General features: G+C 36.4%; 2 protein-coding genes across 8 annotated transcripts in view; one reads left to right on the top strand and one right to left on the bottom strand.

The window, feature by feature from the left end:
* DDX60 (DExD/H-box helicase 60) overlaps positions 1–17,993 on the top strand; it is a 50,026-nt gene extending 32,033 nt beyond the window's left edge. For 4 of the 6 annotated variants that reach the window (XM_084518319.1, XM_084518321.1, XM_084518320.1 and 1 more), the window contains exons 26-38: positions 751–909; positions 1,989–2,133; positions 3,721–3,873; positions 4,469–4,573; positions 5,836–6,036; positions 7,163–7,267; positions 8,607–8,745; positions 9,278–9,399; positions 10,527–10,674; positions 12,917–13,059; positions 14,074–14,225; positions 15,584–15,646; positions 15,743–17,993. In XM_084518319.1, coding sequence (XP_084374445.1) covers positions 751–909; positions 1,989–2,133; positions 3,721–3,873; positions 4,469–4,573; positions 5,836–6,036; positions 7,163–7,267; positions 8,607–8,745; positions 9,278–9,399; positions 10,527–10,674; positions 12,917–13,059; positions 14,074–14,225; positions 15,584–15,646; positions 15,743–15,842 — 1,735 coding nt within the window. In that variant the 3' untranslated portion in view covers positions 15,843–17,993. Of the gene's footprint in view, positions 1–750; positions 910–1,988; positions 2,134–3,720; positions 3,874–4,468; positions 4,574–5,835; positions 6,037–7,162; positions 7,268–7,802; positions 7,999–8,606; positions 8,746–9,277; positions 9,400–10,526; positions 10,675–12,916; positions 13,060–14,073; positions 14,226–15,583; positions 15,647–15,742 lie in introns of those variants that run through there. The other 2 variants (XR_014692728.1, XR_014692729.1) reach the window with 2 other exon arrangements.
* LOC311436294 (uncharacterized protein) lies at positions 17,513–27,209 on the bottom strand. 2 transcript variants are annotated; one of them, XM_084518332.1, is made up of 9 exons: positions 26,527–27,209; positions 24,893–24,979; positions 24,432–24,665; positions 22,756–22,778; positions 21,718–21,863; positions 20,772–20,857; positions 20,561–20,662; positions 18,693–19,777; positions 17,513–18,575 (listed from the first exon to the last, which is right to left on the bottom strand). In XM_084518332.1, exons 1-9 carry the CDS (start codon positions 27,103–27,105, stop codon positions 17,990–17,992), a joined length of 2,928 nt encoding a protein of 975 aa, XP_084374458.1. In that variant the 5' UTR covers positions 27,106–27,209; the 3' UTR covers positions 17,513–17,989. The 2 variants fall into 2 exon arrangements, with proteins under 2 accessions (XP_084374458.1, XP_084374457.1); XM_084518331.1 differs by having other exon boundaries at positions 17,513–19,777.
* Between the last annotated feature and the right edge of the window lie 527 nt (positions 27,210–27,736).

Raw genomic sequence — 27,736 nt, 5'->3', positions numbered from 1 at the left:
CCCAGTGTGGGCTTCAAAGAGATGAGAAGTAAATGGAAAATGATTGCAATTGAACTCTGTTACCTGTGAAGAAGTGAAAAGCTTGAATTAAGAAGTTACCTTTGAGTCTTAAGACCCGTGTTTGGCCTTCACGAGAATAAAGTCCTTCCATTTGCTCCTGTTCTTGATGACTGCCAGATCTAAATGACTTGTAAGCATTCTGATGGACTAGGATGCAACTTCATGCCAGGTGTTGCCAACCCTTGTATGGTGACAGCTAACAGTCTCTTCCCACTACAATAAGAATTTTTTTTTTTTTTTTCTGACTGAGAAGCTGGAAGAGTCCAAGCTAAGCTAACATTCCAGTATTGAAAAAGTTATGAGAAAGAACAGCTGTGTAGAATAACAAGAGAAACAGTCATTCCTTTTCAACAGGCTAGTTGAGAAGGATTAAATGATTTAAGGTACAATCTATTTTATATGTATATTCATGTGCCCACTTAGGGAAAGATAGGACTGTTTTCTGTAGATAATTAACTGGCAGAACCATTTTACATGTTACCACTCAGTTTTGAAATAATTGTAGCTTGAAAGTGAACACAGCCTATGACTTTGGGATGAAATAGCAATGATGCACTTCTAATTATTATAATTTACTGCAGTCAAGTAATAAGGCTGAGCATTATTGTAGAAGCATTACATACACGTATAAATAATAATTTATATTAGCATTCACCTAACTGATCTATATCACATATTATTTACTTCAAGATTTGGCTTAGATTCAGTGGAGCGTGCAGCTACTAATGTATTCTTTCATTTGACGGAAAAACAAAAAAATGAACAAGACCCTAAAGCCAAGAGGGAAATAGAGGACATAAAGGACAAACTAAGAAAAGTGGATAAATCACTAATGAAATGCAAGCCAAAGTAAGTATTGTAACTGTGTATTGTGAAAAAGCTTATATATTATGACAGAGCGGTCTTGTGGTAAGTTATTTCTTGGGCATGTACCTTACAGCAGCATCCAGTTGTAATACAGTAGTCCGGGTTGTTCTGCATGCTCCAGCAACCCACAGAGTAGGAGCAGCTGCATGGTGGGTAGCAATCAGCAATACCTAGTGCATAGTTAGGCAGCAGAGAGATACCAGCATGGCTGACACTGTGTAAAGTGCTAGCACTACAGAATGAGGATCAGAGAGAAATTTGAGTATGTGAGATTGGTCAGCTTGGAATAATCCAGTAATGAGGTGATATTGAGGTATTTGTTTCCCCCTTAGCCTTGAACTTTCTTGATTTTTGTGATCATAGGGTGTAGATTTTTAAAGGCATTTAGGAATTAAATATGGATATAGTTCCTAGGTTTGTCAGGAACACAAAGCACCATTGTTTTGCCCTCCTAATTGTGGCAAATTGCATTGCATTCCTCAAGCATAATATCGTGAAGGAATGAACTTGGCTGACTTTAATGGTACTAAGTGAGAATTTGAAAATCCAGTAACAATTTGTACACACATGTGTACATTGAAATAGCATGAAAATCTGCTTCTAAATATTTTCTCTTCCTTTTCTTCAAATCCTTCACTAAATCCTTAAAGTCAATGTCATTATTGGTAGTAAGTGGATCACATTTCTCTTTTGTTTTTTTCTCTTCTCTTTTGATTTTTTTCTGCTGTGCAATACTGTTAGCTTACTAATTTGCTGAACAGTGGTATTAATGGTTGCTGCCCTCATCTTCCTTCAGTTTTCCTTGTCACCACAATTACTCAATTGTACTTCATCCAGAATTATTTATTTTGCATGCAAGCCAAGATAAAATTAAGCTGTTAGCATTATGAGTAAATCTGTTTCAACAGATCTATATACACATCAACAGATCTATCTACACGTTTGAGCCTACAATTTAAAAGGGAATGCATCTGCAACTTTTAGAACCCAAAGAATATATTGAAATAGAGAAATATATGCTAATTACAGAACTAATATTTTTTATTGTATATTTTATACAGTGATACCAAAAAGTTGAAAACCAGTAAAGCGGAAAGCATAATACAGCTTTGCACTATGAAAAAAGAGCTAGAGAAAAGACTTAAAAAGCTTAGTGTGATACCTTCTGCGTGTACTTATGCTGATCCTAAAGCAGTAGATGAAGATGTAAGTAACTCAGTAGTACTTCCAACATGTTTTTGGTTTTGTATGTCTAAAATGCTTGAATTTGTGCAAAATTTCATAAGACATCAATATGCAATGCGTTTGTATTCACTGACTTAGTGAAGCATTCTGAATTCGATTCCAGATCTCAGTCTTAAATAACCTTGTTTTTAAGATGTACAGAGAACTTTCATTCTGACAAATAAAAAGATACAGACTTGTTCTTGTGGGATATACATGTCAACTAATTAATTTCCATGAAATAGTAGCAGTGCACTTCTGTTACTTGTCGATTCAGGTTTCAGACTCATATTTTCTGAATCATTAACATAGGCTATATATCACCTCTCTGTGTGAAAGGTCTATCTAGACCTTTCTGAACTGTTTATATCATATGAAAATAACAAATAAATTATTTTAGGCCCTAAAAGTTCTAGTCTCCACAAAGCAAAATCGTCCATGTTCTTAAGCATGTTTACGCACGCTAAGGAAGGAAAAGCTCAGAAAAGCACTGAAAGTCTGCAGGTGTCTATCACCAATATTAATGTATACAACCAATATTAAGTATATACAAAAATATAATGTCACCAATATTTGTATACAAAATAATTAAGGAATAATTTATGAAGGAGATTTATATGATGTAGTTTCCATCAATAGTGGGTGAATGGGCCTTGATCTAAAGTTCCTGAGAAATGACTCTGGTTCACAAAGCTGTCTCTCCATGACTTTTGTTTAAATTAAAAAAAAATAAAAATCTAATTGTGATACATACTTTTTAATTAAGAGAATTTTTTTTGAAGTGTCTTGGTAATGCTTTGTGCTTATTGTTACATCTCTAGAAGGAGAGGTAAATGTTGCATATTGGGAGCAAATGTGAAAATTCTCATGATTCCTATCATGGGAACCTGGGATCCCAATGGCATTTTTAGACTTCTGTCAGCCAGCATCAAAAGAGTATTGCTTTCCCACAGGTGCACATGGGTAAAAACAGTGAAGAAATATTTGGATTTTTGGAACAGATGGCATTTAGGTACAGGGTGAAGTTCAGAAAACACTGAAGAAGCTTAATTTAGTGCTATTTCTGAATTTGGGAAAGGGAAGCTCATAACTATGTGAAATGATACCAAGGGGGGATGACAAACAAGAGCAAAACAATATAATCTTTGCATAGTTACTTTGGAATTTGTTCAGAGGTAGTGGCATGGTGTACGTGGTCATAAAGCCATATGTTGAGTTGAAAAATTAAGGACATGAAGATTTGCCGTGTCTGGTTGCAACTAGCTGCATGGTTTGAAGATTGGGACTGTGTAATGGCATTTGTTGCAATAGTGAAAAAAAGTGATAGTGTATAAAAATATACCGAAGTGCCTGAATTTCTGGACATAATGAAGCTACTGATGGTTTACACCTAGTTATATACTTTGAGCTTCAAGTTTACTGAAGATCTTAAACAGGTATGTTTCTTTGTAGCACTTGGAACTTTTATTCTGTTTTCATTGGCAATACCTGGTTGTGGTTAATACTTTTATTTGTATTTGTACTTATTTGTATTTTATTTGTATTTGTACTTATTCTTTTTATTTGTAGACTTTGAGGAAGATTTTTTATCGACTTAGGTTTGAAAGAAAGGGTTATCTTCAGCAAATGCTGGCACGGAGGGGCATTGGATATCATCATGGATCTATGTCCGTAAAGCAGAGACAAGCAGTGGAGATGCTTTTCAGACTGGGATATATCAAGGTTGATAAATCAGGATCAGTTCTTCTTTTTTTTTCTTTTATTTTCTCTATACATGTAATTAAAAATGTCTAGTGTACCTTTCATCAGTGGTAGAATATATTGGATTGACTTTATCAAGTTCATTCTTGAAATGTTGACATAACAGTTTCCAAATTAATAAAATGAACTAAGTGAATTGATAGCTGTAGAACTTAATTTCTAACTAAGAGTTACTGTCCTTCAGATTAGCATCTGAACAGTTAAAAGATGTTGACCTAAAACAACTAGAAGTGTTTTAGTGAATTAAACTATATAGAACCATGATACTTTGTACTCTTTTGGTGGAATGTTATTTCTATTTGTTCTTCATAAAATGAGGTATAAACTTCCAAGATATTAAAGCTTATAACTGTTTATATGTGTATATAATTTACACTTAATCTACATTTAAACAGTGAAATTAATGTATTTTCATAGCTCTGTTAAATTAATCAGATTAAACTTTAGTTATATGAAAAATAATAGTAAAATTTCTGTTGATACAAGATGGATTTGTTTTTTTTTAAATCTGGTATTACCATTTCTCATACAAATATCCATGTTCGATACTTTATAGGTCGTCACAGCTACTTCAACACTTGCTCTAGGAATCAACATGCCGTGTAAATCTGTTGTCTTTGCTGATGATTCTGTCTTTTTGGATGCACTGAGCTACAGACAGGTATGGAAATAGAACAGTTGCAGTTTCTATTACAAGTAGAAAGTAGCTGGTATCACAAAAATTCAGAAAAAAAAGTCTTTTACATATACTTCTGGATATGTTCAGAGTTTTATCTGTTTACTCTGGTGACAATAATAATTTTAGCTAGTGTGATTTTACTAATGTTTCAGAACTGACAACACATGAACAATGTGCATAGCCAAAAGACCTGTTTCAGCATTGAAAGTATTGCAATTGCTCACTGAGTTAGTGGCATAGACTTGGTTTTCAGTTATGAGAGTCATTAGAGAGAAGTTCTTCTAGATATTTTTTGCACATGTGAAAAATATGCTGTAAGAAAATTCAGTGGGGATGTAGCAAAGAGAAGAAAGATTGCTGACTAGATTAATTAGGACCTTTGAGTTAATTCTGTTGTGGAATGCCACGCAGTACTGTGTGCAAACGCAGTAACACAGAACGCCTCAAGTCATGTGACAATTTACTGGGTAGGCTGAGAAACGTTACTCTTCATTAGCCTGTTTCCTGCTTTTCTGCTTCTTTTCAAACCTGTATTTTAATAAAGTACTGCAAGTTTGCCTCTGGCTCAGGACCGTGTCAGCCAGATGTTGCTAATAGCATCACCTGACAGGTAGCTCTTAAAGTCAGAGAGCAAGTGGATTTGTGCAGCAAACAGACCTATGTGCATCTCCCTTCTACTGTACATAAATGATATGATTGCAGCTTTGTCACATTGTCTGGTACAAGGGGAAAGTACCAGTACAGGTCTGGCACAATGGACCTGATGAAGAAGGGATGATCCAAGCGAGGACATGTACCTTTAGGTAACTTCCCTGTGCTCTTACTCATATTCTCTCCTCTGCATTCATGCTGAAGCTCCCTCTGCCCTAGAAATAATTCAAAGCTAAATGTAACTTGAAAATGAAGCTGATATATAGGTTTTAAATAAGGTATAAATTACCTTGAAGAAATACAAATGTTAAACAGATGTGTGAGACCGTAAGTATCCTTTCCAATGTTTAGGTCCTGTAACAAATACACAAGTTCATGAAAATAAGGTAAAAGGAAAACAAACAAACAAAAAACTTCAAACCAGCTATATCAGCTAAATACAGCACATTTTTGCGCACATTACTTGAATAATGTTGTATAAATACCTTATTAAGATTGTGTAGATGGTAGCAGTATATACAACTTAAGTGTATTTTATCAAAAATTTTAATAATGTTGTTATTTAAATAATAACACGAAGATTTTATTCTTAGATGTCAGGACGTGCTGGAAGACGGGGACATGATATGATTGGAAATGTGTTCTTCTATGATATACCACTGCCCAAAATTGAAAGACTTATCAAATCAAACGTACCTCAACTGAAAGGCCAGTTCCCTCTGACTATTACCTTAATATTGAGACTCATGCTGCTGGCTGCGAAGGCTGATGACAAAGCAGATGCCAGTGCAAAGGTTTAATATTTTTTTTGTAGTATAATTTAATTAATTCTTACTTGGTTTAATTGAACAATATCTCCTTAACATGAGTTATGCATTTCAATACTAAGCAATCTGTCTCCAAATGAAATCTCATATGCTCCCATACAGTATCTAGTACCTGTAACATCTTCTCTAATGTATTGCCCTGTCCATTTTCATGCATTTATTCTTTGCAATAAATATTATTATCCAACAGAATGCTACTATCAGGAAGGTATTTTTACTCTGACTCTTGTATACAATTTTTGCATTAACTTGGAGAATCACAAAATCTTAAAACTTAAATTTATTTAAAATTTCAGCTTTATTTGAGAAAAAGATGTGAACATATCTTTCTGTAGGGAAGAGGGAGCTATGAATTCCTATCTCAACTGAAACAAAGTGAAAATGCCACATATTACTCGCTTGTTGAAATCAGCACACAATCCATCAGCATGAAATCCATCATCTCTGGAATCAAAAATTGTTATTCTTGCCACTTAATATAGTGACTTAAGTAAACAGTCCATGATTATGATTACAAACTTCTCAGGGATCTCCTCTTGTAATTGTTCAGAAACTTACATCCAGCTGATCTGTTTCTCTAGATCCATTCCAGCATATAGACATTTTTAAGGACTCAAGGAATTCAGACATAAATGCGGTCAACTTTTTAAGATAATAAAGTAAATTGGTAAACTGTGTTAAATATTTAAAATGGTATTAAAGTGTAAGGAATCATTTAATGGTTAGTTTAATTATGCAAATTTAATGGTTTTAATTTAATGATGCAAACTTATATTTAAATCCTTTTCCTATAGATCTGTATATGAATTTCATGTAATCATCTTTACAAACCTCAGCATAAGTTTAGAAAATTAACATATACTTGACAGACAGAGAATGTCCATTTTCACAAGCACTTCCAAGAATTAGGCATTCAATTTAAATAAATAAATAACACAAATCCAACAGTACCTCCAACCTGACATTTTTAGCCTGAGAAGTGATTGATCAAATAAAGCATAAAAGCTGAATTTTGAATTTGTTTGCTTGTTCCAATACAGACGTTCCCTTGCATTTCTAATCTTTTTTTTTGTTTGTTTGTTTGTTTCGTCAGGCATTGTCAGTGTTGAAGCACTCACTGATGACTTTCAAAAATGAAAGACATGCTGAAATATTAAAAATTTATTTTATGTTTTCCTTGCAGTTTCTAATCAAAGAGGTATGTTTTTAACTCATTCGGAATGTTTGTCTGTAAATACAGGTTTGCTTATGCGCAGATTCTGAAAACATGTTAAAAACTCCTGTTTGGGTTAGTGCTCTTTCATTTAAGAACCATGTATTTTGTATTACATAGAAATAGGCTATTTCTGCTGGAAACAACAAAACAGATTAAATTAAGGTGCTTTAAGTCCAGGGTTAATTCTGAGCTGCTTATGCGATAAATTGGGAAAGTCTCATGGTATGGTTTATATGATCGCACATTGATCAGGAGAATAAGAGTTGTGCATTTATATTGCTTATACAGATATTTGAAATATACATGGATGTGAAATGTTAGAGGTTTAAAATATACTACGAATAACATAATTTCCAAAATGCTGGGAGGAAATTATACCTCTAACAAAAATTTAGGAAATAGCTCCTAGGGAAAATTGAAAATTTATTGTGTATCTCTCCATTGTAATAATTCCAATTTAACGGATACCATTTTGGATTTTTTATTTTTTTTTTTTGGTGCGTAACATCCTTTTTAGTTTATAGGCCAGGCCTACAGACAGGAAGAGGCATAAATAATGTGATTACATTTGTGAATCATCTGAGTCTAGTTTTCCCAGCATTGCTTCCAGTTAGGAGCCCAGTGGTTCTGCCCTGCCTCTGATGAGTGTCTCCTATGTGTGAAACCTGAACAATCCCATTGAAGAGAAATCCCATCTTCAAGACAGTTTAAGGGTGAGATTAGTGATAATTCCAAAAAGTTACAGTTAGTTTAAGAACTGGTCAAAACAGGCTGATGTACCTTATGTGCTGTCTCTAATATCTTTCTTAAGGAAGAGCATTAAAAAAAGCAACTATAGAGAGTGACGGTTATCTTGGTACTCCCTACTTTCTTCCAGGGTGTGATGCAGAGTGTTCTCTGCCAGGACAGGTGTCATGGATGTCATGGAATTTATAGCCTTTGATAGGGTTTTATTCGCTGAGTTTGTGTGCTTTTATCCCATTGAACATTTGGATTTTCTGGTTTTGAATGAAAGTTGTATCAAATCTTTCTTTGGTAACTGTATGCATTGTGATTTGCAACATAGTCTAAATGGGCACTAAAACTATGAAGTCAGTAATTATGCTTTGCACCAGGAGATGAAGATTTCCCATGGAAATTCTCAAATAGTTGGTGACTTCTTTTTTCAGTATTGACAAAGTTTTGGCTTTCACGGGGAACTGAGTAGGTACCTATGCATTGGGTTGAAGGACTATTCCTTTGAGTTGCCACTATTTTATATTTTTGTCAAATGCAAGTTCATCTTTCACAACTAAGCTTATTTTGCTTTTCAATTAAATAGGGCTACTTGGATCAAGAAGGTAACCCCATAGGATTTGCTGGACTTGTGACTCACTTACACTATCATGAACCTTCAAATTTTGTCTTAGTGAGTTTTCTTGTGAAAGGTTTATTCCACAAATTGTGCCAGCCAATTAAAGGTAAATAATATGCCATGCATCCTAAGTCTGTGGCAGCCTCTGTAACCCCAATGGTTCTAAAATTCTCTGCTAGCCTTCATCCCCATCTCGTTGGTCTGTGCCTATACACACTCTTCAAGTGCTTGTGTTTTGTCTGAGAAAACCAACACGCACATGGCAATACTAATACCATGAACCTAAATGTACTGTTTATGAAAAGTTATGAGATAAAAAGAATGCTGTAAATCGAAAAGTCCATTTGATCTGGAAAAACTAATAATTATGACTCCAGAGCAAGACTTGAATGCCATGTAGTAAATAAGATGGATGACTACTCTGAATATCAACAAGTTAACAAAAGTACTACTACTACTGTCATATTACATGAGTAAAATCCATTTTGTGCAGATAAACTGAAGTACATAAACAAATGCAAAACTATGTTGGATAGTGTTGTTATAATCTCTCCTGACAATAGCAGCTGGAAGTTATTTTAAGCAAAATGCTTTTGGTAAATTTTCATATTTAACCCATGTGCCTACTGTTTTGACAGGCTCAAATGACTTTTCAGATGATGTCCTGGAAAAGCTAGTGCTTATTCTAGCAAATCTGTTTGGGCAGAAGTATCTTCCGGCCCGCTCAATGACATTGAGACACAAATTTTACCAATCCAAGGTAGATAAATGATTGGTCTTTATTGTAGCTTATGTTGTGTACCGCCTCAATGAACATGTTTCAATTTGTTGGCTAGTGTGTTTTCACTGTGGATGTCTGGTGGGTGAACAGCTAGCCATACTTTCTGGATTAGGGCAAAGGTGCCTTGATACAACCATAGAAGTAGCAATTGTGTGTCATGTTAAATGAAAAGTACTGAATTATTCAAGAATTATTTAAAGATGTTGTGTTACTGTCATATTTCAAAATCTAAAGTTATGGACAACACACTGTCTCTTTATACAATACAACCCAACTATATTTTTTGCCATATGGGAATTTACTTTATTCTCCTCACTCTAATATAATTTTGTCTTTTTCTAAGGAGCTGTAGCTTTTTCTGCCAGGTACCAAAGATTCGTAAGGACACCAACATGCTCTGCAGTGCATGGCACCGTAGGCTTAGGGCTATCATATTCCAACAGCAGGATAGTATTGCTAAGATGAGCATTAATATTAGCTATGCACTAAGTTAACCCACCATGGGTATGAGCAGAAAGTGAACCGCTTGTAACATATTCCTATTGTCTCTTTCATGCAAACACTTAAAGCTTTGTTAGACACAGCTGTGAAGAACAAAGGAATTTCTTTTTTCCATCTGAAGATGCTTTTTTTGTCCAGTTTCCAGGAAGCATTTGAAGAAAAAATATCACTAATTTCTGAAAAGTGGCCAGTCACATAAGAGGGATTACTGGACTGCTGTGGCTAATGGCAGCAAAATACCAGGGTCTGTCATGTTGGCAGGGAACCTTTTCAACACTGAGATATGCAAAACGAGAGCTGGGAAAGGCAACACTCCAAAAGTTCCCTTTTAGTTAACTAATCATTAAATAATAAAGCTGAGTACTCTGCAACTCTAGGAATTTTATACTTTCTCCATGTCTTTTCTGCATGAAATTGATGTTTGTATGTCTTTAAGATCCATGAATCAGAATTCAGTCAAACAGTCTGACAAATTGGGTTAAATTTGGAGCTGTAGTCCTCTGTCAACTACTGCCCTGTCTGTGTACCTTATGTATGCACCCCTGTAGAACTTACACTTCTGGAGAAATTACCCAAATTAAACAATAAACGGCATGTTATTTCAGGTCTTCCTAGAAGATCTGCCAGAAGACTTTGCAGATGCTGTAAATGAGTACAACACCAAAGTTGAGGAAAATTTTGCTCATTTTCTTCTGACAACTGCCAAACTGGCAGATATGGAACAAGAATACAGACTTCCACTGTCAAAGACAGGTAGGAAGTTCGGGGGGGGGAGGGGTAGCATAGTTGTCATTTATGACATTGAGTATATTAGGAAAGGTGTTTTTTTGGTAAAGGAGAAAAAGTGAATTCAGATATGTTAATAAAGAGATACAGTTTCTATTTTACTTTTGTTTTACAAATGTTGTATATAATATAGAAGTTGCGTACAGGAAAAGGATCACTTTAGTTGGTATTTTTTATGAATTTATAGTGAAAATAAGGGGAATTATATTTAAAGAATTTGAAGTTTTAAATTTTTTTTTTATTAAAAGTCTTTTTAAATATAATTATGAAGACATTTGTAGATGCCTGTGATATGTGAATTGCTTTCAGTCTTAAAAACGTTAGATTTTCAGTATCTGAACAGCCCTAAGATTGAATTAACAGTTAAAGAACATTGTACCATGTGTTAAATAAATTAAATTACTTATGCCAATAGATGCTGTCCAGCGACCAGAGCAGTATGAGAAGACATTAGTATAAAATTACCAAGTGACATGAATTTTAACTGGGAGAAAAATATGTAACTATTATGTATAGTTACTTCCTGGACAGAAGATGTAAAAGCAATGCAATGTACCACTATTGCCTACATCCTCTAAAAACAACACAACTTCAAACATATTTTTTCAGTAAGGAAGCATTTAAAATATATCAGATAACTCTATTTATTCCTCATTTTTTCCTACCTTGGTACAGTTATTTATTTAGTGCGCAAAAAATAATAAAAAAAAAAAGCAGTTATCTTACAAGCTACCACATAAACAAGGTAAATCCAAAACAAGACAGAGTACTATATAGAAGATTGAGTACTATGTAGCTTGGGTGGTAAATAACAGTTTTCCATTTTTGTGCTTTGTACTCCAATAGACAGCACTAGTAAGTGCTGCATGATGGTATCATGTAAGCAACACTATAGCAAGACCTTGCTTTTTCATTTTTGATTTAAGATTGCTTTTTTTAACAATAGAGAGACCCCACACCTTGATACATTATCTGAACAAAAAGGAAATTAAAAACTGTAAATCACAGAATGATGGTGTTCCAAATCAAGAGGAAGGCATAAGTACATGGACTGCCTTGCATTTTCAGGAGACAAATTCCTTTATATATGTTCGTATTACAAGTGCTAATTTTATCCAGGATGTGAACCATAGAAACTGAATTTCCTCCTCTAATTTAATGGTAAAGTTTCTTATTAATATGAAAGACATAAGATTCAGGCTGGGTTGTATTCTCCTCATTTTTTAAAACTGTTTTGAAAGAAACAAATACATTGCATTAGATTCACAGAAAAAGTAATGCAAGATCAAAGAAATGGTGGTAAAGACATTTGGACTTGCACCAACTTTGGGGTGAGGCTGTGAAAAAACATGTAAAATTGCTGTGGTTTTCTATGAATCACAGAGTGTAGCTACAGCATACTTACCATTACACAAAACAGAAATTGTTGAAGTGTAAGGATTAAAAGTATTGCTAACAACTTTGAAAGAAAGAAAAAGTTTTTACTTAGGAAAACAAACAAACAAAACCACCTAGAACTACATTAAAAACAAACAAAAACAAAACAACACAAAAAAAATCAAAACAAAACAACAAAAAACCCAGCCAGATCTTCTGCTATCAATTGATATTATAGGCAGACCACAAGTCATCTGAAATGCCATGCTGTTGTAAACACAAATTTGTACGGAGTTGCATAAAGCAGAGTTCTTGTTAAGCCCGAATGTGGCCTCAGTTGAGTACATATTCTTTAGATCACCATGCTTCATGGAAAATATTGGCTGGTAATCCAGAAGATAGCAGTTAAATCTATTATGGGTCTCTATTAAGACCTGTGAATACAAGTTGAAAAAACTGTTCTTCAATGCAGGATATAAAGTCTTCTGATACTAACATTCCATTGTTTTTGGCACAGCTGTATGGTGTTAGCTATTTTGCCTATGGATGAGTTGAGGAGAACAGTTTAAGTCACAAAGATGTTTAGATTTCATTACACACACCACTAGTAAGCTTTTTCCTGCATATTATGATCAGTCACTTAGAAGCTCTTAACAGAAGAAAGAAATCTGTCATGAAGGATTTAAGTTTAGATTAGCTGTATTTCACAGCTAATTTTCAGTGTGGTTAGACGATAGTCTAACCACACTGAAAATCTCTTCTAAAATTCATTGCGGGAAGGCAGCATGTGTCTGTATTATAGCTTATGTTGTATTTCAATCTTCCCATCTAGATTTTACAAATAAAAAATGGCATGGCTCTGAACTAGCATCTTATTTGATGGACAACACCAAACGCATATCTGCTATCTCACCCTTTGCGTGTTTATCTGGAATGGTTGACGATGATCTATTTCATGCAGAGAATGTTAATAAAGTAAGTTACTTTTAATGAGGGGTAGAAATTTATTACAGTCTAATAAAAATAGTTACTACAATCTTCTTGCCTCTGTCTGACATATAGGCAGTATACTCAAGTGTTTCTCTTTAGGAGAAACAAATTGAAAAGTCTCAAAAAAGAGTGAACAGTGATTAGCACCAAATTATCACAGTGCAAAACATGGAATAGGTAGCTGTAGAAAAAAAATCCACAAATAGTTTGCTTTCTTGCAAGAGCCTGGTTCCTTTTGGCTCTCAGGTAAATTGCTCTAAAATTATTTGAATTATTAATTTGAAGCTACTTAGCTTCACAGATTGCTTTTCTTCACTTTTTTTTTTTTTTTTTTTTTTTGTTTAAGTCAATCACACAGTAGTCTCAGGGATCCTACTAAAGGTAGGCATTATTGCATTGATAATTTCCACCTTTACTAGGAGTTCAGTGATTGTTATCTAACATGAATTAGGTAAGCTGTAATACAAATTGGTATGTTTACTATTAGCTTGCATTTTGCTGTTACCTTCTACATGGGTTTTGTAGCATTAGGGCATTACCACATAACGAATAATTAGGATCAAAATTAGAAAAATCAAGTTATCGAAACTGGGAATTTGAAATTCAGCTTCACTCTTAAAATGTGCTATGCATAAGCTTGATACATTCAAAGTATCAGCAGGAGGGTGTGAATACATGACCTGTACATACGGCAAAGTCTTTGTCTAATACTCATGAGTAAACAAGTGGCCTAGTTAAATTATATTTATTTTATTTTTTATATTTTTATATTTTTATTATTTATTGTAATTAGGAGCATCCTAGAGCAGCAAAAGCCACTTCAGCAAATTATCTCGTGTCTACAGCCTACCTCTACTTGTGCAGAGTTTTTGAGTGGCCCAGTATTAGAAGTATGGAACTTGTCAGCTGTGTGGCTGAAGCTGCAAGTTTTAACACAACAGATGCAGCAACAAAAACACAACAGTTACTTAGCACTTTTTTTCTCCTTTTTCTGTTTAGGCAGTGTTACGTTCCCTTGGAATTAATGTCAAAAACTGCCCTCTGCTTTACTTGAAGAAGTATGATAATCAAGGACGACGCCTGCCACTCAATGCATATGCCCTGGACTTTTATAAGCATGGTTCCTTGACTGCCTTGACAACTGATAACTGGTACGGACTACCAGCTTCAGTAAAGCTAAATAGTAGTGTTGTTTTCCATATGGTACATGATGGTACATGAGCACATCTTTTTGTCTTTAAAGCTTTCTCCCTCCAGAATGTAGGGACTGAATTAACCATATGTTAAATATGATTAAAATGGAATGTCATAATGAGTACAAAACATATACTGCATTAACGTCCTGTGGCAATGGCTATAAAGCATTAGCTGGATTTTCAAAACAGTACTGTAAATGTGAAGTCTTGACTTTAGTCACAGATTATTTTGAGATTGTGCCAAAGTTTGACCAAACTACTTCTTGTTGCTTACTGCTTCAAAAATATAAACTCAGGAAAAAAAAAAAAAAGTAACAATGACAACACATCTCACTTGGCAGGTGCATCTCTTTGCATTATCTTGTCCATTAATTTTGTCTCTTCTCTTTATAAAACTTTTAGCTTGGCCTTAATCAAGTCATTCACAAGAGTTTTATTCCCAACCTCAGCTACCAAAAGATCAGTCACAAGCTCACTCTCCCCACTACTCTATCAAGTATCTTTGTTTTACCTTCATCCTCAGCACTTTTATATGTGAATAACAAAATACCATCTCTTTCTGCTCCCCGAGGTAGATGGGACAATTTTATATCTGCTTTTTTGTAAGCTCTTCAAAGAAGAATCTGGTATAAACAGTTAGAACATACATTCCATGAACTGTTCACAGAATCACAGAACTGTAAGGGTTAGAAGGGACCTCAAGAGATCATCGTGTCCAACTCCCCTGCCAAAGCAGGTTTTCTAGAGCAGGTAGTAGTTCTTAGTGAAATAGCAAAGTTTGGCATGAATGCTGCATTGTCAAGACACAAGGAAATATGCTCCTTATTTGTAATACAATACTGACTACAATTTTATGTCTTAAAAATTAGTGGTATTCTTAATGATTTGGAATTGAGATTTATTAAGCTGCAGCCCACTAATTACCCATTGTCTTTGCAAAGTACAGGATCTTAGCTAGCTGTAGAAAACTACCTTCCTATGTCTCCTACTCCATTTAGTCAGCAATTTCATCTGAAGCACAGCCTTACCGTTTAGCTTAGTTATTCAAAGAGCTGAAACATGTTAGCAGTATTAACACATTTCTTTTCCAAATACAAATCATGAGTCATGTAAGTTTAACATAATTACAGAAACATGTATCTCCATAGTATTATTAATTGCATTCTAAGCTTTTAGTTATTCTACAGTAATCCCTAGTCGTATCAGAGTTTGAGGCCATAGAATATGCTCTTTGAATCCTTACATAGCCTACATGGCAAGCTTTAACAGTTAAACAGTACCATAACATTATTTATTTATTTATTATTTTTTAGGTTAAATGAAGGAGAAGCTTACTACCTGCTCAAGGATTTTTTACTCGTCATTAAGTCTATAGGGTATGATCAACATCTGCTTTTTAAATATTCAATATATTTAAGAAATATAATGAAATAATGCTTTTTTTTAATTATTATTATTATTTTTTTTAACAGAGTATCACTGAGTGAACTATGTGATGATCCAAATGATAACGTTCTACTGGCATTTCAAAAACTAGGAGAAAACTACGATAAAAAACTGGCTGCAGTCTAGTTCTTCTGGGTAATCTGGATAATAGTATGTTAACTGAAAAACAAGACACCACCACCAAAAACAAACAAGCCCACAGACCTGAAAGCCAGCAGTACATAATACTCTTACCACACCTATGATTAACTGCCTTTTACATTAGGAAGTGACTGAGTTCTCAAATATGTTTCAAAATAAAACCTCAGTAATATCCAGTTTTAGTAATACAAAGTTTACTATACAAAATCTTGATATGTTGATATTTTAGCTGTTGTAAGATAAACTTATTGTTTTTAATAGACTGTGAAAGTAGATAATTGTATATTTTTCTATTTTAGATTTTTTTTTTTTTCCAAGAAGTGATTTCTGTTAAGACAGTTCTCAAATATACTTAGCAAATATAATCAAAGATAATCTCAGGGACTAATTGCATATAGGACAACATTGGAAACTTTCAACGCCTTACTTCAGCAATTAAAGTTAATTGTTCTAAATATTTTTGAAAGGTTGCTGTTTTATAATGTAGCACCTTCATGAACTTTTATGAAAGCTCTTAACTCATTCTGCAGTTTTAGCCTACAAAACTTGACGTGTAAAGGAGGTTTGTATAAAAATGAAGTTTGCTTAATAAAATTTTGCAACCATACATAGAATTGCCTCATTTTTCACCTGTTGTAGCCTTGAATTAGGAAGACCAAAGGCTACACCTTAGTGTAGTACTTGTCAAAATTCCTTGCAACACCGACTAGAATGTTTTCTATTTCCTTGTTTTTTCTTCTGAAAAAGTAAAATAGTAGTATTTTCATACATTGACAATTCTTCAGTCTAACCACACATTTGTCTACTTTTAGTCTAAATATACACAAACATAACGCTTAGATAACCCAGGAAAATTGGGCTTTGACAGCATCCCTCATTGCCAAACACAACTTTATGACAATCAAGAAAGTGGGGAAAGTTATTTTCTATTGATAGTAAGTAAAACATGCATTAAAGTCAATGCAGAATTCCCTTGCTTTGAATTAGCTCTGGTGCTCATCAGCTGATCACAGATGAATTTTTTTGACTTGTGATCTCTGTAAACAGCATTAAACTACTAAGTACAATGTGTTGCTGAGAGATGCAGTGAAAAAAAAAAAAAAAAAAAGCACGTGTAGTTAGGTAGGGCTGCCAAGCTAACATCAACAGATTGAACTTTTTTTAAATGTGTGAAATAAAGTTAGGATTAAAATAGAACATAGTGGTAGAAGATACTGTTTTAACTCTGTGTGGAAAATAAAATTTACTCCGTTTGTTCTTTACTATCTGGCAAATCATGCCTATATAGATGTTAAGTCTATAGACACCCATCTTGCACAACTAGTATAGAAGTGACCTTACTTAGACCTTACCATGTTCATGCTTCCCGGTGGAGTAGTCTTTCTAGTTACCACACAATTCATTGTGTGATATTCAATGACATTCATTTCACTTTTAATTGTGTATGTAAGAAGCACCTCATTCCTTTTATAACTGAGTTACTTTTTGTAAATATAGCATTTCACAAGTGTAGCCGATACCCTTACACCCTGTATACCAAGAACATTGCTGTCATTTTCAATTTCCAGTGTGTAAAAGAAACTAAACTAGGAGTTGTAACTTAAATATCCATTAAATACAGCAGAGAAAAAGAATACAGTCAAAGGGAGCTCAAAGAAGATTTTCAGTAATGTCCTTTATTTTCACCATGGCTCATCTTCCATGCTTACCAGAACAATTTTGTTGATACTCCCTTACTAACACAACCCTAGTGCAAGTGCTGTTGTACTAAAGCAGCAACATTCTGCTTCGTGTTGCTGAGGCTTCACTGTGCCTGCCTTCTGGGACACCTTAAACCCCTACTACCCACACATACACCAGTAGCACTTCCTGGAAGGTCTTCATTCTTAATAATGTAAGATGTGTGGTCATATTTAACTGAAAATGTCTTGTTAAAGACTTCATTTTCAGTTTGGATTGTGCTACAAAAAATACTTTAGTATATGGTACTTGCTGATAATCAAGTACGTTTTTATCGGATACATTAAATCGCAAGATTCACACAGGACAAAGTTGTAAAATCACAAGTATCTGCGCTGTAGTGTTTATTTAATTCTGTCTTAAACATAGCTGTGTTCCATTTCACACTCTCTTCATGCCTCTGATTTTCTTCTAGTAGGTATCTTGTCTTCTGCAACAGAAAAATATTCTGATACACTGCTGGTATCACTAGACACAGACGTTTGACTTAGCGCTTCAGTGTCAGAATCACTGTCACTCAGCATTCCTCCGGACTCGTTTACTGTAAGTACAGAAGCTCTTGAAATTGAATCATTGCACATGCCTGGAGCAGAACAAACTGCATTCTGAAGCATTCTGGACTTAAGTTCATCTTCCCTCCCAGGAACAGAGCAGTTGTTTTCAGCAATACTTCCTTGATCTTTTACCTTTACTTCCCGTTGTGTTGAAGTAATGGTCAGGTGATCGGATGATGCATTCTCATCTTTAGCAGGAAGGACAGCTGAACATAAAAGTGGACTACAAGAAGAATTACTATCAGCAAGTATTCCTGCACTTTCTATTTTCTTAGATGAGCCCATTGGAAAAGAACCTTCATCTTTTGGGTGACTGTGTCTAGATGCAGTCTCTGCACACTCTGGAGATGCAGACTTTACTAGATTTAGAGGTGTTTTGTCAAGAGGTTTCATCTTCTCTTGTTCACTTTTTTCAGTACCATTGCTAGACAAAAAAATGGAGGAGGAAGTCAGTGAATCAGTTGTATTTTTAACAATACTTCCAAATGAAAACACTGGTGATGGCAACTGAAAACAGTTATTTTTGAAGGAAAATACACACGTGCTGGGGAGAAGGGAAGACTCTGAGACATCATCCACCCCAGCTGCAATGCCAGTTTCTGAAGTACTGCAAGGTGCTGTTGTGATGGATTCTGATGCATTAGCTTTTTGCTCCACTGAGACAGGTGGTTTCAGCGTATCATTTTCTACAGTTTTCTTTGGAGAAAATGCATTTTCTACCATGTGAGATAATGTATTTTGGTCAGCTGGCTTCTCTGATTGGTTAGAAAATGAGGATAATGGTAAAATCTTGGATGAATTGCTGACTCCTGATACTGCAGAACAATCTCTTTCTGAATTGCCAAAGGGAAATGAAAAACAAGTTTTCTCATTTTCTGCTAATTCTACATTACAACTGTTTGAAGCATCAGAAACTGTGGTTTTAGTTACAGAACTATGTTTTCCGAATTTGTTTCCACCCTGGTTAACTGCTTTAGCTTCACGATCACATTTCCCTAGATAAAATTTAGGGAAAACATATTTACTGGCTTCCTTTTTAAAAGAAAATGTAGCTGCATCTTTAGTAACTCTGGGTAGTGAGTTGCTACATGCACCAAAAGCAAACGGTGAAGAAGGTCTTTCTGCAGAAACATCTAAAAATTCTGAATTTGAAACAGTAACAGCTACTGAGGCTGCTGGTTTTACGCCTCCCAAAATGCTAGAATTTGTGTCCACTCCATTTGAAACAGTAACTGCTGATGACTGCACTGGCATTTTTTCTCTCATTAATAAATCTTTAGTGTTTTCTGATAAGGCTGGAGTGGTTGTTTCCTCAGAACCTCTCTCATGAACTAAGCTTAAGTTACCATTTTTTTCAGAAAAGTTAGTAGCGGTGTATGGGATCCTATGATTACCGGTTCCAAAAAAGTTTAACTCATCAAAACCACCTTCTTTTTGCAGGATTCCCATATTCACTCTATTTGTGTTATTTGCTGTGGTAGGTAAAAATACAGAAGGAATTCCTGAGGACTTATCCTTCAAAGCCTCAGCAGCCACAAATTTATGTTTCTTATTTGCAGGTAAAGTTTCTGTCTTGAACTCATCAGCAAGTTTCTGACGTTCCATGTAGTATTTATAACGTAGCTCCTACAATTATAGGAAAGAATCTAGTTATTAAGCCAGATAGAGCATTTGTGAATTCAGAGGTTATAAAACTCTTACAATTAAAGCAAATTTATTGTATATTCTATAATATGCATTTATGTTGTATTTTTCTTTTGCTGCTAGATAAAAGGCAAAAGAGCAAGTTATAGAATAAATTCTTTAAAAACAATTGAATGAGACACATATAGAGTCCTGATGACAAAGCATGCATTGCAGTACTAGCAAATGGGAAAAGCTGTATTTACAGTGACTGACAAAACAAGGAATAGCTAAATACACTAGCCTTGACATTGAAAAATTCTCAAATTGTTACAAAAAAGAACCTTTCAAAACTAATTTAGTATTTCACTGGTTATACTTAACCTTGTAAGTTGTGTTTGCAATGGGACTAGGTAACATTCTCCAAAATAACAGAAATACTTCTATATTCCAAGGACCTAAACTACTTAACCATCTGCCATCAGCATTCTCACAACATACATTATGTGATTCACTGCCAGCCATGCTTCACTAACCATAACAAGATTCTTCCTGCAAAGAACAATATTCACTCAGCCACCCACCACACGTAACTGCTTTTAAGTGAGAAAAATGGCAACTTTACTAGCATAGTCAGATTTGCATTCCAGAAATAGGTACCTGTCTACTAGAAAAAAACAAAACATACCAAAACACCTAAATAAGACAGTATAAAAGCATATGTAGAAAGTTGTGTCATAACAAATAGTAACTTAAGTCATACTTAAAACAGATACTCAATCATACCTCATGACTCATATTCTGAAACGCTGACATTTCTGATATTGACATTAAGCGAGTACAGATCCTGCCACCGTCTGTCAGTGCTTCCTCTTGTCCTGCTACTGGCTGAAAAATGTTTTGCAGCAGACATTTTATTCCTTTTTTTTTTTTTTTGATAGGACAAAACAGCAACAACAAAAAATGCAGAGTTGTAGCTACACAGTCAACAACTTACAATAAACATTTTGGGCATATTCTTCTGGTCCTGCCATTGCTTTATAGTATTTTTTGTTGAGTTCTGATTTCCTCCAGAAGGTAGGTCTATTGGAAAGACAAGAAAAAAGAAAACCGTTGGAGAGCATATTATGTATGGGAAATAACGTAATCATTTTCAAGATAAAATGGTTACAACTTAAAAAAAAAATCAGTTTTTCTAAATCAACAAAATACTGCTTTAATATGAACATTATGCTGTTAAAATAAATATTCTCAAAACTTAAGGAATAACAGAAAATGAAATGTAGGCTGCAGGCACATTCCTGAAGGGTACTACAGGCACTTATTAGTGGACTTGTATTACAATAAAAAAAAAAAAAAAAAAATCCCACCAAAAAGCCATGAAACCTGTGCTACGATGATCCATATGATTATTTTATTCCTGTGTTTACTTCCTGAAAATTTCCTTTGAATCTAAATATAGACTCCAATTAAGAACAAAAGAATATTGTCCTAAGTAGGACACAGTATTTGGCTAAACTTACGTGATATAAAGGAAGAGGCCTGCTTACAAGCTTTTCTAAATGCCTGAAGACACCTGCCCTCATTTAAAACATACATGGGGTAAAAGCGTGTGTGTGTGTAAAAGCATTTAATCACAGCATTCAATCTTCTAGTTCAACAACCTAGAAATTTGCGTTTCTAACATTGGCCATACTGGTTGCAAAAAGGAAAATAATACTTCCCTCAGCTTCCAAAACCATAGACAAGGGACTTTCTGGAAAAAGCACATTTGCAAAATGTAGTCCTTGATGAATTTATCTTGCATTAGTTTACTCATAAGCTTTCTGAACTTTTGGATACTCTTGCTATACTGAGTGCTTATGAGCAATCAGTACCACAAGTTGCAGGTTACTAGAATGACAAACATCCTGAATCTTGTCCCTTAAGTCCTTTTTCCCTACCTTTAGCTATGTCTACGTTAACTGGCACTAGCTTCAAAGCCAAGATTTCATTAACCACAGGTTTAATATCCATTTTCTTCTGAGTATACTCTGGCGGTTTTTCATAGCTGGATGCTATACTCATCAGGTCAAGCTGAGTCTTCATCCTTGAAAAAGAAAAGAAACAATGAACACCTCAACACCTTTCTCTTAAGGCTTACAAGCCAACAACAAAATTACAGCTGCTTAACGCAAAAGCAAACAAAAAAATAGTAAAACAGAAATTAGAAAAAGTTAAGTCTTCAGTAAAATGCTGAGTTTCCTAGACTTTTCTTAAAACTTACTACTTGACAAATAATTTGAATTAGGTTTCATGCACAATGAAAACTGAAAAAGGAGTGCTGCTTTTTCTGAAAAGAAAAAAAAAAAGCTGGAAAAAGTTGTTCAGCAAAAAGATTACAAACATATTAATATATTACACCTGAACCTAAGTTATACTCACTTTTCAGAGAACATTGCTAATGTTAGTGTGAGACACAAAATATTTTCAAGAACTCCAGTTCAACACTCCTGCTTAACTTCTGCTTAAAAAGTCATCACATAAACAGTAAGCGTAATTGAGAATCTTTAGAGAGAAATATTCAGGGTATGTGCACTGCAAACACAAAATGAAGACACTGCAGCATCTCCACAGACACTCTTAAAGAGCTATACAGGAAAATTGTGAAAGTTCCAGATATGCTTCAGTGCTCTGAGTTTAAATAAGATACTGAAAAAATACACAATTACCACATGTTGAATTCCTATACTCAGTTTTTGTCAGAGAGCCAATTCAAAAGACTGGTTTATCTCTAATCACAGCTAATCCTTCACTGAAATAGACACACTTCCTAAAATCTGGAACACAGAGCATCCAAAAATCTGAAAGGATTTTAGCTTATTACTAAACACTACTTTAAGTTGATATAATTGACCATATACAAAGTAACTATTTTCTTAGTTTTTAAATCTTAAAATTACACACGAGAACTATTAAAGCATGAAAAGAAATACACATACCTTGCATTCAAGCCACAGGCCACCTATAAATAAAACAAGAATTCGTAAGATATGTATGTATTTGGAAGTACATTTGTAGACCTTTCCTCCAACTCTCTCAAAAAAAAGATCACCACTTTACCAAAATACTTCAGAGATTAAACTCCCTGTCTTAGTTTCACCGAACCACAGGAGATAGGCCTATGAAAAATCAAAAACCATAACAAAAAAAAGAGCAGCCAGCAAAATACATGACAAAGGTAAGTCTGGGCCCAAGATTTATTCTAAACTGTGTGTTAACGAAGAAAAAATTATTTGAGCCAAATTGAAGTATTCCAATAAAACAAATCATGACCTATGTGATTATCTAATCCATTTCAGATACTTGTGAATACTCAGGTAAGAGAATATTTTCTGCCTGGTGAGATGAACCTCTGCTATTAAGATATTATCCCACTAAGATTAAAGAAATTTATGTTTTTGTTTTAAAGCAGTCATATCATAGCAATATGAAATCCACCGAGTTGGACTCAAGTGACAGTTCCCAGAGAACGTGTAATGAAAAAACTGACTGGATTATAAACTAGCTGCTTCCATATAAACATTTGGTGACATTAGAGTAATGTTGTTGAAAACAACAACAAAAACAACCTTACTGAAATCAGCTGTGTACTGCTATAGAGGACAGTAAGAAAGGTGTTATGCTTAAAGCCTACTAATTGCTGGAGTCAGAATATTTCTTCCATAAGCAGGGGTGGCTTCTATCCAAAAGTTAGGTTTTCCTTAACTAGTAGTTAGCAGAAACTTAATTAAACAAAGTACTTCTTAAAAATTCCATTCAGTTGCAGCACAGCACTGGACGTAAATCAACCAGCTAGTTTAAAACTAGATGAACAGGTCTCTGCTACCTTAGGTAAAAGTGAGGATGTAAGCTTGTATCTTGTGCTCCTCTATCATTGCTCTCAATTTTTCCTCTCCAGTTCCCTTAAACACTATGAGGAAGACTTACAGCATCTTTTATAGAAACATATATACTGGCCAATATATAGTGTATGTCAGGACTGTATCAGAAGTACTTGAGGTATCTTGCAATAGGCTGCACAGCTCCGTGCAAAGATTACAGCAGGTTTTAGAATCTACAGTCATCTTTTACCTCAGGTATCCCAACCATGCAGCTCAGACAGCTTACCAGATCTGGCTCTAACCTCTAACCAAAAAGCTTTTTTTGTTATCTTCAAATTTACAGATGCAATTAAAGTGCTTAATATACAGAGCGCTTCAAAATAAACATGAAAAAAACATATAAACATGAGAGAAGGTTGGTGGCAGTACTAACAAATAACTCTCTATCCAGCATCAAGGCAGCTGACTTTCATAGCTATTAGCATAAAACAGTAAGTGTTACATCAACAGCTAAACAGCCAATATTAATTTCAGCAGCTTTAATCATGTGAAGAAAACAGTGTCTACTGAATTCATTAAATATCTAAGCCGTAAAGAAAGATTGTCAGGCTTCTCTAAAATGAAAAGCCCTGTTTTAAAAGAGGGTAAAGTGACAAGTAATTTTAGGTCTTATTTTTCCATTTGTTGAATTTGTTTTTCACAATCCATTCATTATCACACTGAATGAAGTATCAGGCTCTGTATGACATCAGAGCTTCACTGTACAACTCAAACAGTAACAGAAGGGCCATTACCTCTAGGAAACGCTGAGGGTCACATTCATGTACAAGCTTTTCACAGTCCTTCAAAAAATTCTCAATGGTTTTCTTGTGAGTTTCCTTCATCTTCTTCCAAATCTGAAACTCCTTCTCTTTTTTACTTCTTTGATTTTCAAGATCTTCTATCAATTGCTGCTTTTTCATTTCCAGAGTTCTGAAAATTTCTCCAAATTCCAGTGCAATTATGTCTGCTTCACTATTCACCACCATCTAGAAGCATGAGAATACAAAAACAGATGACAATGCAAGCAGCAGTGTCTACATAGACTTTTTTATTTTTTTAAACCAAGTTCAGGACACGTCTGCACCATACAAAGTACCAGCGTACTCTATTGTTGTAATTAACCTATTAAGAGAAGAGAACCAAGTTGGTGTTATCAAGCTTTTTATAACTCTCTATATAGATAGATTTTAAAAAGTCAGCATGTGTAACTCACATCAGTGTCATTTGGATGACTTGAGACTTCATTCATCAGCTTCTCGTTTATTATTCTCATTTTTTTCAGACTACTGAAGAAGGTTAACTGTAAGACAATTGAAATACAATTGAAATGCTTAGAATAACTCCATAAAGTTAATACATTTCAGTGGTTGTCTAGAACCACATCATGGGGTACAACATATCAACAAAAGCAGTCATTCAAAACATTTGATAACATTCAACGCTTCCCTGGAACAGCAGACAAACTTGCTTTTGATATATCTCTCTCAAAGTAATGGCTTTAGGCTCATCCACAATACAAATACTACAATGGCTATAGGGTTACTTTATAGCTAAAACACAGTTTTCCTCAGATTTTTTTCCTTTTTTTTTTTAAAAAAAAAAAAAAAAACACAACACACATATCTATCACAATTTGTTTGAATGCTGCATTTGTTCCTGCTTGATAAGCATGTGTATGATACACTTTTTAAATGTCTCAAAAAAAAAAAAAAAAGTGTTTTTCATAAACAAATAGAAAGCTAACCATAACAAAGTTATTCTTGTTTTAACCAGTATTACCACTGTTTTTTCCTTCCTTACCGCACCACATTATCACTAAATTTTACACAAAAACTATTGTGCAAAGACTCTTTTTCCCTTGTTTCCTGAATGACAGGCAATTAGTGATTGGAAAGAGGAACAGGAAGGAACTCAGTGCCAAAAACAACTCATAGCTTAATGGACAGTCAGTGCTGTTCTTCAGCTTCTAACAACCAAACCATCCCTTTCCACTGATATGGTCTCCCTGAAAACATAAGCTTCCTAAAACTGAGAAGTGTTTCTGGGAAAGTAATTATTAACAGCAAACAGAAAAATCTACTGCACTACTACCTTGAAGTCTCTAGTTAGTGGACAGTAAGTCCTACATGTTCTACACCATCTTCCACACCATTGTTTCCAATTAGTTCATTACCTCTATATGAAGCAATGCCTCAACAAGGAACATTAACTTCCTACCTTTCTTGAAAACGTAAGCTATTCTTTTCCAGTTCTAGCCCTGGCCAGTAAAGAATTAAGTTGAAGACAAAAAAAAAAAAAAACCAAAAAACAAAAAACAAACAGCAGTGGCTTCAAATTAACTCATATAACGCGGGGTATATTTTCCAAGCCACGACAGCCCTCTTCACCACCGTCCTGAGGTTCTGTCTCAGTTACCCAACCCGCATACAGCAATGATGGCTCACCCTACCATAATGCTGGGTACCTTGGCAAAAATCACAACTATTGCTGCCACTACAAACGAACAGGCCAGGCAGTTGTTTTCACGTAAACAGAAGCGCATTTTGGTTTTTACTTTTATTATTGGTTACCTAAACCATCTATTTCTGTGTGTGTCATTATTACCTATTACCCCAAATAGGCAGGTCAGCTCAGAGAGCCTGTGAAGGAAGTATCTGTGGGCGTGAGTTTTGTTTTCTTTGAACAGAGCTAGCATCTCGCAGAAGCCTGTAAAACCGGACCCAGGCGTGCCACAAGCTCTCGGCATGAGCGTGTTTTTTTCCGGCACAGCCTGTCAGCACGCACACAGGAGTCCCAAGCACCAAAGCGAGGGAGCCGGCGGTGCCCCGCGCGGAGCCAAGCGCTTACTTTCTCCTCCTGGAACACCGTGTCCAGCAGGTTGACGGAGTGGAAGATGCCCTGGTGCTCCTCGGACACGCACTGCCCGCAGCCGGCGCGGCGGCACATGCGGCAGTAGAGCTGCACCAGGCGGCCCGGGTGCTTCTGGCAGGTGTCCCTCAGCGCCAGCGGGCCCTGCCCCGGCCCCGGCCCCGGCCCCGAGCCCTGGCCCTGCTCCCCGGGCTCCCCGGCCGCGCCGGAGCGGTAGAGCTTCACCACCTCCGCCAGCGTGGTGTTGACGGGCAGCGCGGCCGCGCCGCCGCGGGGCAGGGGGCTGAGCTTCCTGCACAGCGGGCACGGCACCCGGCCCCCGCCCGGGCCCGGGCCCGGGCCCGGGCCCGGACCCGGCCCCAGACCCGGCCCCGGCCCGCCCCGGGAGAGCCGCGCCTGGCCCTGGCCCTGGCCCTGGCCCGGCCCCCGCTGCTGGTGCTGCGCCGAGGCCAGGCACTCGAGCACGCAGCCCCGGCAGAAGTTGTGCGAGCAGAGCGGCAGCGTCACCGGCTCCTCGAAGAGGGACAGGCACACGGCGCACGTCAGGCTGGCCTCCATCGGGGCGGCAGGAGGACGGGGCTCCGGGGCTCCGCCGCCACGAGCCCGCCCCGCTCCCCCCTGCCCCGCACCGGCCGCTGCCTCCAACCGGCCAGAAAATGGAACCCGGCAGCGGCGGGGGGGCGGGGCACTGAGAGACGCGGTGACGGTTGGTGGGCGAGAGAGATTGACAAGGCTGTCTTCCAATCAGAACGGGGAACAGCTGCTAGGGGTTGGCCGTGGGCGGGGCGGAGAGAGCGGGGGCGCCTGGCGGGCCCTAGCGCCGCCGCCGCCATTTTGTGGGCGCTGTCCTGAGCGGAGCCCCGCCTGTGGGCGCTGAGGGGAGGGGGCGGTGCGGGGCGCGCCGCGTGGGGCGGGCAACTCTGAGGTGCTGCTGCTCCTCCCTGCAGCGTGCGGGGCTAAAGCCCTGTTACAGCTCCCTAGCCGTGAGACACGGCCGTTACCTGCAGCTACAGGTCCAAAACCGAAGTGTAACTGAAGTTTAGGGCAGCACCATAGTCTGAGCTTGGAGCGATAACATGCAGGCATAGTGTACAGCTCTGCCTTGTGCTAGGACTTCGTGAACTTTCCTCCTAGGTCCTTTCCACCTAGAGCTCTGGATCAATAATTTTCTACTTCAAACATTCTGAGG

Source organism: Aythya ferina (genome assembly GCF_964211825.1).
Source record: "Aythya ferina genome assembly, chromosome: 4".
Taxonomy (NCBI): Eukaryota; Metazoa; Chordata; class Aves; order Anseriformes; family Anatidae; genus Aythya; species Aythya ferina.
The sequence above is the reverse complement of the archived record's forward strand: the minus strand, read 5'-3'. Positions and strand labels throughout refer to the sequence as shown.

Excerpts from the sequence above, each read along its gene's own strand:
- LOC311436294 (XM_084518331.1), bottom strand. The coding sequence starts at position 27,105 with ATGGAGGCCAGCCTGACGTGCGCCGTGTGCCTGTCCCTCTTCGAGGAG. Across the intron at positions 24,666-24,892 it reads GTCATCCAAATGACACTGAT|ATGGTGGTGAATAGTGAAGC; the intron begins GTGAGTTACACA and ends TCATGCTTCTAG. Across the intron at positions 20,663-20,771 it reads ATATGCCCAAAATGTTTATT|CCAGTAGCAGGACAAGAGGA; the intron begins GTAAGTTGTTGA and ends AACATTTTTCAG.